We start from the raw sequence: 12,137 nt of genomic DNA, 5'->3' as shown, positions 1-12,137 counted from the left end.
GAGTTGACGCCTCAGAAGACCAAAAAGGTTGACTTTTTGTCGTGTTGCCTTTTTGAGTATTATCTTTTTATGAACGTTATGGAGTACGAACGTTTAAATCAAGTTTTTACTGTTACGAAGAAACGAGTGTAAATTAAAGTCGAGTTTGAAATAGAGGGAAATTTCTAGACAAGTCTTGAAACTTAGTCGTGGGGGTAATTTTGTCATTTCACGTGCATAAGTATACAAAAGATGTAAAGAAACCCTAGCACCCCAAAACTCTCCCTTCTCCCTCTCAGCCGCATCCCTCTTTTCTATCTCTCTCCCTCTCTCGAACTCTCTCGATCTCTCTCTCTGTGCGCGCATGCTTTCCTCTGCCAGCACCGGAAATGGTAGCTTCGGTCACCGTCTCACCCAATCACCTCCACCAATTGATTCACCACTTAAACTAAGCCATACCCAACCCAAATCAACAACCTGCAACTACCCCAATGTCGGTCCTCAATCCCTAGGCCACTGCCTTGCCGATCGGGGGACGGTCTCCGGCCAACTCCTCAGTCCACCGCTACCCCCGTTCCACTTAGCTGCTGACAAGGAGCAAAACCCAGAAGCCTTGAAGCCCGACGATGCCGTACGCGCCGCCGCTGGAGCGTCGGCAGCCTTAGCTCCGCCGTGAGCTACGTCGGTTCTAACTCCTCACTTGGTAAGCTACGTTTCACTCTTTACTCCTAGTAGAGTCCACTGTTTTGGAATCGATTGAGATAGCTAACTATGCTGTTTTATGTGAGGTTTGGTGTTAATCGGTTTTTGGGTACGAAATGGAATTGAGGAAGCTAACGCATCATCAATTACGGTTTATTTGACCAGCAATTGGAGTAGCAGGGGGTAAGACTTGGTGTTGGGTTGTGTGCTCTTTGGAATAATTGTTCAGTGTATGAGCTGTATTGTGTGTTAAGATAGTTGTGGTATTGATGTAGCTAGGGAGGATTCGCAGAAGGCGAGCTTGGTGTGGATGACAATATGAAGCTCAAAAGTCATAATTTTGGAAGAGGATAGTGGTAAGCATGGACCTTGCTAGTTTCGGGCTTCAATGTGATGTTGGTATTTATGCTTTAGATTATTATTGTTTAGAATTGGAGTATGGCTTTGCTGTGTGATTTGTTAATGCTACTTTGTGGATTAATTAGGTTGGGCTAGCAAACAATCGATGATTATTGGTTTGAGTAGAGATGTTGTTTTGATATATAAGATTGACTTTTGCAAGTGATGTTTGGTTTTGTTAATTGGGGTATTTGTATTAGTAATGAAGGGATGTCATCGGGTAATCTCTTGTAGTGGTTCTAATAAGGAAATTGGGTAACAACCTTATTAAGTGTGAATTGGTGGTAGGAAAAGGTGGTGATTATATGTGGTGAACTTTGCTTCTAGTATATTAAAATGGGTCACTTGTCAAGAGTGATGAAATAATAAGTAAAGAGATTAATTACAGTGAAAGAAGTGGTATGTTTCTCTATCATCCCAATTTGACTATGTTATCTATAAAATTTAGAGAAGTATTTTTTCTGTTTTAGTATTCATATCATTCTAATATAAAGAACCGATTCACAAGTGCTCATACGTATGTGCAATGGCAATATTTAGGTACTGATATATATATATATATATATATGTATATAGCCTTTCTTAGGTGCGGACGTCCGCACCAAAGTTTTGGTGCGGATTTCAATTTTTGCACCACTTCCCGATCGAATGTCCTCAAACTTCATTCTAAACATATCTAGATCATCTTGTGTAGATCATCTCTGCAAAATTTCAGCCAATTTGGTGATCGTTAAGGCCCTCAAAATCATAAAACAAATCTGACAGACTGAATTCTGTCCGGTTCATCATCTCCATTTGTTTTTCGATTTTGAGGGCCTTAACGATCACCAAATTGGCTGAAAGTTTGCAGAGATGATCTACACAAGATGATCTAGATATGTCTAGAAGGAAGTTTGAGGAAATTCGATCGGAAGTGGTGCAAAAATGAAAATCCGCACCGAAACCTTCGATGCGGACGTCCGCAGCCGAGAAGGCCTGTATATATATATATATATATATGTGTGTGTGCGCGCGCGCGCGCTATCAGCCTTTGATCTTGAGTCCTCATTTACTTTTATCTAATAGGTATAATGAAGAGCGAAGAGGATGAGATGAATGATCTTGAGGTATTGCTAAGTAAGAAGACTTATGAGGAGTTACAGAAGTCGAAAACTAGGGAGTAGCTTTTGGACCTTATTCATAGGCTAACTGAAAAGGAGACTGCTGTGGCCAACAAGGTTTGTCAATCCATATGGCCTTTTAATTTTTGTAGTGTGAATTAGCTAGCTCTTGGAACTAGTATGTTTTTGTAAATTTATAGGATCGGATGGTGAGACTCAGGAACCATATATAAACTTTATATATACTTGTGTCTTCACATTTATGTATTTATATGGATAAACCTGGCAATGGAATAGATGCGATTATATTCCAACTATACATCAGCTATTTGGCACTCTTTTTTTTTTATTGGCACTTTTTTATAATGCTGACACTATTATTTAGTTAATTTATGTATTTTCTGATGATACACTGGAAATTCATTATGTATGCTGCATTTGCTTTCAGTGGGGAACTAGGGCTGGTCTGACTTACACAGCCGAGGAAATTGATGAGATTTGAGGAGAGTGGGCAGAGCATGTGTTACAGTTTTCGGACCAGTAAAATCAGACTTGATGTTGGTTTATGGTAGTATAGCTCATACATAGGTGTGCTGCTTTACTGCATTATAACTTTGGAACATGATAAATAGTTATGACTAATATGCCTATTTTGTGGGTCTGATGCCAACTAGGTAGCTAAGTTATTCTATATTGAACAAATTTACTTATGCACACGAACATATATTTTTGTTTTTATATGTTGTGTACTTGGAAATGCCTACAAGGCTTTTGTTTAATTTAAGTAATATGATCTAAAAGTTTAATGCAGCTTGATTTCCTTATGGTTCATAATGTGTGAGGTTTGATTGACATATATGGTTTAGAATGCACAGGTTTTTGTACCAAATTGAGGTTGTTTTACCATATGAACAGTACTTTTTTAGCCAAAACAGACTGGCAACATCATGCAACCAAAGGCACAAATGTGTCGTCTCGTACTAAATCAAACAACATATGTAAACTCCTAAAAAACATGATAATGTAGTGTAATTGAGCATTAGACGACATATTTTACAGAATCAAACTCTATTAAAATGTCGACTTAGGGTAGGAAAAACTTACTTGCTATCCCTCAACCTACATATATATGTGGTCCAAATGTCATGTAACAACATAAAACAAAAAAAAATTGAAGTGTGATTGAAGTTTTTGACGTTGTAATATCACACACTCAACACTTAATTGAAGTGTGATTTGATAGAAAAATCTAATAAATCAAATTATTCTCCAATCAGTCCACACTTATATGTGGTTGGTATACAAAACAGACGACATTTGATGTGTCTTGTGATATGATATTACAGTCTTTGGATGCTTATTCAGTCCACACTTAACTGTAGTGTGTTTACTGAAATTTTTCAATCTTCACTCTTCTCAGACGACATAAGATGTGTCGTGTGATAGCGTTTCAGACGACGGCTATTCTCCGTCGTCTGATAGACCATCACTCGACAGCTCCTCAGACGACATAAAAAAAAAGTCAGACGACAGACTTGGACTGTCGTCTGATGATGTATATGGCATAGTGATAGGTAAGGTAAAACAAGTTTCTAAGTATATGATTATTTTAAGGTTCATAAAATTATACTATTTTGGTTGTTGATAAGTTATATATTCTTGTGGGAATAACCATGTCTTGTGCATATAAATATATCTATGTGGAAAGATATAATTTTTATGATGTGTTTTTGTGTTGTTGATAATGTTGAATTAAAGAATATGCTATTGTTTGTTTTAAAAATAATGAGCTTGATCGCCAACGGCTCATAGGTGAGATAAAACAAGTAGATAGTCAAACTGGGTTCCAAGCCCTTAATCGGGTGATTGGTTGCGGTTATGATGATTCTACTCTTTTTGAGAATTGTTGTGTAGATAGTCAAACTGGGTTCCAAGCCTTTAGTCGGGTGATTGGTTACGGTTATGACGCTATTATTATTTTGTGATGTGATATTGGACAATCAAACTGGGTTCCAATAGCCTTTGGCCGGGTGATTGGTTACGGTTAGGAATAGAGCTCTTGTCCGTTTGTCAGTGTAGGTCATGGGAGATACCTTATGGTATCTGGGACCCATGGGTGCACAAATTGTTGTTGTAGGTCATGAGAGGTATTTTTTAATATCTAAGACTCATGGGTACATGTTATTTGTGAAAGTGTTGAAAATGTGGTTTTAACTTTGTTCTTAATTGTTGTCATTTAACTTGTTTTGAGTATCTCCTGAACTATGCTTAATGCAGGAGATTCTTCAATTCTTATTGTGTGAATTTTGAGTGGAATTTCCTGAACTATCTTTATTTGCAGGATTCTCTTATGATTGATTGTTTTGTGAATTGTTATGTTTTCTCAATTTCTCTCTTTGAATTTTATTGTTGAAGCAATTCCTGAACTAAGTGCTAAGTAGGAATTTCCGGTTTTATTTTGTGTGATGTTGGGTTGTAAATATTTTTTTTAGTAGTTACTCATACAGGATTTTCAGCTTACCGGGTTTGTTGTTTACAACCCGGTGCATCTATTTTTTTGGTGTAGGGGTTAGACCTGCAGGTGATAATCAGCAAGGTTGAGGCGGTGGCTTAGGAGCTGGGTTTTAGACAATGTGCATTTATTTTGTATATTTTGTTAAGTTGTCTTTAAGCTCATGTGAGCGATGTTATTATTACTAGACTTTTGAAGTTGATGTATTTAAGGAGATATAATGTTTAACTCAGTTGTTAAGTTTGTTGACATTTATATTTCTAGTATTGTTTATAGTTTAGAAGTTGTTGAGCAGGTTTTAGGATAATAAGATTTTAAGTTATATCATGCTCAAATTTTTAAAAATTTATACTTCGAAAATTAGGATGTGACAAGGCTAGCCTTGACCTGAGGCCACCACCGGACAAGATCGTTTTGCAGATGAGTTGAGAGCTGCCGCCGCTCTCCTTAGGGTTTTTTTTAATAAGAAAATTGGAATATGAGACCTTTCATAAATGAATAAGTACGTTGTTAACATATGCAATGTGACGAAAAACTATTCGTTGAGGTACGAAGAAGAAGAAATAAAATCATAAACTCACTAAAATAAAATCATTCATTCATATCAAAATCAATGGATTCAGCCATTCAGGAGTGCAGATGGCTTCGGCATATTCTGTATCTCATGTGCCATGCAAAAACGACAAATCTGCTCGTGGACCTTGTGTCCTTAATTATACTATTAACTCCTTAATTATTACAGAATATGTAACAATTTATATATTAACAATTCAAAGTATAAAAACAAAAAAACAATTTATATATTAACCTAGCTAGGTTCCTCGTCAGCACAAACTTGCAAGCCTGCTGGGATTCATAATCCTTCTCCATCGATCTGATCTGTCCTGTTGGTGGTGTTTATATTTTGACTTGCAGTTAGAGTGGACTCTCAGAAACCAAAAGCATCCACTTCTTTCAGTTTCAGTTACGTCTTTCAATCAATGGCCACCCTCCACCAAATCCTTATGGAGTTCCAAGCAATGCCCTTTGCCATCCCTTTTGCTCTTGCCGCTGTCTCTTGGCTCTTCTTGTATTACATCAGAGTTTCCTACTTTACCAACAACAACAAGAGTGCTTATGCCAAGCTCCCTCCAGTTCCAGGTCCAGCCTTGCATTTGCTGTCTCTTGTTTTGCTTTTGGATCATAATATATTAATATTCGATCTCAACGCTCTACTAATGCAGTGGTTCCTGGGCTGCCGGTGATCGGGAATTTGCTGCAACTCAAGGAGAAGAAACCGTACAAGACTTTCACGAGGTGGGCTGAGGAGTATGGTCCAATCTATTCCAGCAGGACTGGAGCTTGCACCATGGTCGTTCTCAATAGCTCCCAAGTTGCCAAAGAGGTGACTTGTTCTTTCTGTTTTGACTTGGTTTGAAATATTTGAACGAGGCCAGTTTTTTATGAAACTTGAAGGGTAAAATACTGTATAATCTTTGTAGTTTTATTTTAATCTGAATGATCTTTAAAGTTACGATTTTTCATCCAATTGGTCATTTTGTCAATTTTCTCAGATAAATTGCTGACGTGGCCTTTAAAATTACAAATTCTTTAACAGCCACGTCAGTATTCTATCAGAAAAAATTGTCGGAATGACCATTTGGATGAAAAATCGTAATTTTAAGAACCATTTTAATTTAAATAAAACCACAAAACTGAACCTATGTTGACTTCAAACCATAAGGGCTAAACAAATTTTAATTCAAACGTGAAAGTTGGTTGAGCTCTCACTCTAATTACATTGTAAAACCAACATTTTTTTATATTTTATTTTATCAAAACATATAATGGCATGTTGATATTCTGGTTATAATTTTTATTATAATCTTGTATGTCATGGATCCACCCCATATAACTTAGGAGAAGCAGAGAACCATAAATTATAGATTAACAAGCCCTATGCATGCACATTGACACTAGTAATTAATCAGTGGAAAAATTATCACATGGTCTTGAACCATATAATATATTATTACATGCAGGGTTTTTTTTTTTTTTTCAAACTAAAATTTTTTATAAATAAAAAAGATAGTACCTACGGGGACCTGAAACCCCAAAACCCCTTAGAAACAAACAATAAAACAAAAGACAACCAAAACATAAGAACAATTGGAGCTGATTGCATCATAAATATTCAAGACGCATCACGGGTGTCCGATTACGGGCAGGATAAAGGTAATATAGTACAGGCTGTTTGTTTCTCATCTTCTCCTAAACTTAATTTATTTTCTAATTTCCACTTATGCATGGTCCTCACATGATTCGAGTGATATGATCGGCTATGACCATCATAGGACAATGCCACGTCGTACTATTACTCGATTGGTCAAGTTGTGAAATATATATGAATTAGAATAACAATTAACGAAGTTCTCTTATCTTTTCTGATTAAGAAATGATCTATTGGATTTCAGTTTTCTACTGCCACCAATAAACCCATGGACATCGAATCAATGAGATGCCAAGTTTAATAGCAATTAGCAAAGTCTTAAAGAGTGAACCTTTTCTTGCTGAAATTCCAATACGTTAATGCTATAAATGATCAAATGAATGTTTCTGACATGAAGGAAATAATCAGGTTGTGTGTGTGTTTATATATATAGGGAGGATCTAAAGAGGACCTCCTTACTTTAATATATATATATATATATATATATAAGGAGGATCTAAAGATGGCCTCTTTACTTTAAGAATTTGAGGATTTCTATTATTTTACATTAGTAGATGACTTCAATTAACGATCTTAACCGTTGATCCTCTATATTCATATGCAAGAAACATGCCTACAAAATTTCAACTAATTCCATAGTCATTTGATCATTCAAATTGACGTAAACAATTGTAGGCCGTTAGATAAAATTAAAACGAATATTGTGCTAATCAAATGGTTAAACATTTTTCATTTTAGCTAATTTTTTATATGATTCATATGTGGGTAAGTAACTAGGGAGTGGGTGGCTTTCAGAGGTGGATACATATAGTGGGTTGTCTAGGCTACAGCCCAGACAAAATTTCTGATATATACCATGTGAATACCAGGTAGTAAACAAAGTTTCTTTGGTTCGGTTGGCAATCTGTCCAACTTGACCTTTACATTGTCTAAGGTTCGACTCCTCTTGGAGTCAATCTCATGTTTTTATCTAGTTTTCCAATATTATTCTTCTTCCTCTATTCTTTGTGACTACAAACCAAATGGGTCATCACTTTGCATGTTTTTTCCTTCTCGTTTTCTTCACTTTCCTTCTTGGGTTTAATCTATTTTTCTATTAGTATTTTGTTGAAAAAAAAAATTAAAATGTTATCTCATGATATACTCCTACACTTCCGTTAGTGTTTTTTACAATAAATTTCCTTTAATGAGTCTACCATTTGGTTCAAGTAATTCTAGAAAAATTTTGCACGTCTAATTAGCCTAGACACTTACCATTGGTGGCTTTGATTGTCAAAATACATGCTAGAACTAAAAACATCCTCACTTTAAGAGTTTAAGAAGGTCCTATATATATATATAATATATATTATATATATATATATATACAGCCATTCTCGGCTGTGGACGTCCACATTAATGGTTTTGGTACGGATTTCCATTTTTGCACCACTTTTCGATCGAATTTCCTCATCTCCACCGTCTAGTATCTGGATAATATTGTGTAGATCATCTCTGCAAAATTTCAGCCAATTTGGTGATCGTTAAGGCCCTCAAAATTGTGTTTTCTAATATAAACATGAACCGGACAGAATTCAGTCCGTCCATTTGTTTTTCGAGTTTGAGGGCCTTAATGATTACCAAATTGGCTGAAATTTTGCAGAGATGATCTACACAATATTATCTAGATACTATACGGTGGAGATGAGGAAATTCGATCGAAAAATGATGCAAAAATGAAAATCCGCACTAAAACGGACGTCCGCAGCTGAGAAAAATCGTATATATATATTCCTCAAATCTTCTTCTTACTGTAATGTCTGTTTCAGGCCATGGTGACCAGATATTCATCTATCTCAAACAGAAAGCTGTCAAACGCATTAAAGATTCTTTCTGCTGATAAATGTATGGTTGCATTAAGTGACTACAATGATTTTCACAAGATGATAAAGCGATACATTCGCGCAAATCTTCTTGGATCCAGAGCTCAGGTTGGTTGTTATGTTTATTTATTTTTTTGTTCTGATCATTTGATTTTTTTGTATCCTAGCTAATCTCGTTGCCGTAGTCGATCTACTACATGTTACTTCTGTTGTCCCTGTTAATTCTATCCCGATTATGTTACTATAGCTACATGCCTACATTTATATTGTTCAGAAGCGACTCCGGACCAACAGAGATACCTTGAGAGCAAATGTCTTGAGCCAATTAAAATCTCATGTAAAGAACTCACCTCAAGAAGCTGTGAATTTTAGAAGAGTTTTTGAGTCGTAACTTTTTGGACTTGCAGTGAAGCAGGTGATTTGTTAAAAAACCATACTTTTTGTAATTTATGTTACTCGGACTTTAGACAGTATAATTAATTAAAAAAAAAAAAGCAGAAATATGGTATAAACATGCTAGCGGGATATGCAGGCCTTTGGAAAGGACATAGAAAATCCCATTTATGTGGAGGAACTTGGTGCTACACTTTCAAGAGATGAGATTTTTAAGGTTCTAGTGCGTGACATATTGGAGGGTGGAATTGAGGTTGATTGGAGAGATTTCTTCCCTTACCTGAGATGGATTCCTAATAAGACCTTGGAAACGAAAATTCAGCGACTTCATTCTCGGAGGAAAGCAGTGATGACTGCCCTGATCAACGAGCAGAAGAAACGAATTGCTTCAGGAGAGGTACCTGTGTCGATCCTTTTCAGTTTTTCTTCAGTTAATGCATGCTTACTCTATATTCTTGAAACATTAATTGCATTAGTTGTTTCTCTAACATGACCGAGTATGAAACAGGAAATAATGGAGGGGAGGACACTGATAATGGACCAAATAACTATGTTGGTTTGGGAGACTGTTATTGAAACATCAGATACTATAATGGTAACAACAGAATGGGCTATGTATGAAATCGCTAAAAATCCGAAGCAACAGGTTTATTTCAGTTCACTCATTTACTGGTTTGAAAATTCGTGACTCAATTTGTAACTAATATGATAGCCTGCATGCCTCTATGTATCTGTATCAATCAGGATCGTCTCTATCAGGAAATCCAAAAGGTATGCGGGTCGGAGATGGTGACTGAGGAAAACTTGTCCCAACTGCCATACCTGACTGCAGTTTTCCATGAGACTCTAAGGAAGCATAGTCCGGCTGCGTTAGTTCCTTTACGATATGCAGATGAAGATACCCAACTAGGAGGTTACTACATTCCAGCTGGAACTGAGGTTCGTAACTGTTTCCATGAAGTTATATTATTACGTACAGGTCCTTTTTATAAATTTTTATGCTGTGCAGATTGCGATAAACATATACGGGTGTAACATGAACAAGCATCAATGGGAAAGCCCCGATGAATGGAAGCCGGAGAGATTTTTGGACCCGAAATATGATCCAATGGATTTGTACAAGACCATGGCTTTCGGGGCAGGGAAAAGGGTATGTGCTGGTTCCCTTCAGGGAATGTTAATCGCATGCCCGACGATTGGAAGGCTGGTGCAGGAGTTTGAGTGGAAGCTGAGAGCTGGAGAAGAAGAAAATGTAGATGTTCATGGGTTCACCACTCACAAACGCGATCCAACGCACGCGATCCTGAAGCCAAGAAGTTAGTTACTGGTGTTGGAAATTAAGCCAGAAGAATTGTGTTGTTTGTGGTACCAAAGTGAGAAAAACTACTAATAATATCCAGTCGAACCTGCAACAAAGAAGATATAATTTGGTCAGGTTGCCAACTGAACCAAGACTTCTCATTATTTTCATGGGTACTTATTTACTACATATAAGATTTTTGTCTAGGTTTCAGCCCAAATAGCCCCCAACGTAGATCCGCCCATGCTCATCATCCGCGTAAAGGTGGTACAGCTGTGGCTCTTAACAAAAGCTGAATTTTATTTATTATGAGAAAACGTTGTTGAAAAGCAAATTAAAACAGCTTGGTTAATAAGTTCTGTGAATGTAGAAACTCCTACATAAGAGCAAATGCACCCATAAGACTAAGAGTAAATGACACTTTAGTACTAATTTTAAAGGTTTATTGCCCATTCCAATGAAAATCTCTTTACCAACCCCATTCTAATGAATTCTAATAAAAGGACGTCAATACCCTCACCCTAATTTAACTCTTTTTCTCCTTTTTTTCCCGATCATTAACTCTCTCTCTCTCTCTCTCTCTCTCTCTCTCTCTCTCTCTCTCTCTCTCTCTCTCTCTCTCTCTCTCTCTCGGAATCCAGATCGGATCTGAGGACCGGACTCACCCCACATGCGGCGTTCGTCAACCTCGGTGGCGATCGGACATGGACGTCGGAAGCAGCTCGTTCGTGGAGGAGTTGGTCTTGTTTACTGTGTTGTTGTTCTCCGGCCTGAGCAGTTGCTCGGCCGATACGAGCTCGGCGCCCAACACATTGACCCACTCGTAGTTGCGGGTGGTGCCGCGCCAGGCGACGTAGATTTCGCGGCGGCCGATGGACTTGCTGTACTGGTCAGTGGTGACTGCGACGTAGCCGATCCAGTTAGACTCGCGGGACATGGAGTGGAGGAGGAAGGCCTCCGGAATGCTGACTTGTGCGGTGGCGTAGAGGAAGGAGGCGATCTCGTAGTTGGCGACGTCTTGGAGCATGACTTTGTTGAAGAAGTTGGCGTGGTCGTAGCGGCTGGACCCGGCGTACTTGGAGTTGGTGTCGTTGTTGAAGGCGTCGTAGGTGCCCTGGCAGAAGTCGCCGCAGCAGAGGATCAGGGTTTGGAGGTGGACGTCCAGCGGGTCCAGGAGGCCGGCCCAGTTGTTTTCTCCGAGGAGAGCTGACCATGCTGGACCTGCTGCTGGTTCAGTAGTGGAATCAGGGGTCTGGGTCTGGGTGGTGGTATGAGTATCCATGGCTGGTTTTGGTTCAGAGAGTGAAAGCTGGTTTTGGTAGTAAACTTCATTTTTTCGCATCTACGTTGATTTTTCTCCTTTTCAATGTGAATTATGGCATTGGAGCTACTGTTTTACAAATTTACTACCCCCAGTAAAAGTTTACTAAGGGTAGTAAACTTCATTTTTTCGCATCTAAGTTGATTTTTCTCCTTTTCAATATGAATTATGGCATTGGAGCTACTGTTTTATAAGTTTACTACTTTAGTTTTTCGAATCTAAATTGTTCTTCCTCTGTTTTAGTGTGTATTATGGTCTTGAAAATACTGTTTTGCAAGTTTACTACCCCTAGTAAAAGTTTACTAGGGGTAGTAAATTTTATTTTTCCGCATCTAAGTTGATTTTTCTCCTTTTCAATGT

The 12,137-nt window shown here is 37.7% G+C and overlaps 2 protein-coding genes and 1 pseudogene across 3 annotated transcripts; 2 read left to right on the top strand and 1 right to left on the bottom strand.

Annotated features, from left to right (window-relative positions):
- Positions 1–281: 281 nt before the first annotated feature.
- On the top strand, positions 282–809 carry LOC101299539. The gene has a single exon (XM_004289856.1). It carries the CDS (start codon positions 344–346, stop codon positions 653–655), a length of 312 nt encoding a protein of 103 aa, XP_004289904.1. The 5' UTR covers positions 282–343; the 3' UTR covers positions 656–809.
- A 4,863-nt stretch (positions 810–5,672) lies between these two features.
- LOC101296335 lies at positions 5,673–10,477 on the top strand (annotated as a pseudogene). The gene is made up of 8 exons (XR_183907.1): positions 5,673–5,832; positions 5,916–6,076; positions 8,710–8,871; positions 9,038–9,178; positions 9,296–9,553; positions 9,665–9,802; positions 9,901–10,095; positions 10,166–10,477. The product of XR_183907.1 is annotated as an ent-kaurene oxidase, chloroplastic-like (transcript).
- A 661-nt stretch (positions 10,478–11,138) lies between these two features.
- On the bottom strand, positions 11,139–11,738 carry LOC101312603 (phospholipase A1-IIdelta-like). The gene has a single exon (XM_004292132.1). It carries the CDS (start codon positions 11,736–11,738, stop codon positions 11,139–11,141), a length of 600 nt encoding a protein of 199 aa, XP_004292180.1.
- Between the last annotated feature and the right edge of the window lie 399 nt (positions 11,739–12,137).

The sequence above is a fragment of the Fragaria vesca genome, linkage group LG2 (genome assembly GCF_000184155.1).
Source record: "Fragaria vesca subsp. vesca linkage group LG2, FraVesHawaii_1.0, whole genome shotgun sequence".
In the NCBI taxonomy this organism is placed as follows: Eukaryota; Viridiplantae; Streptophyta; class Magnoliopsida; order Rosales; family Rosaceae; genus Fragaria; species Fragaria vesca.
Note: the sequence above shows the minus strand (reverse complement) of the source record. Positions and strands in the feature narration are given on the sequence as shown.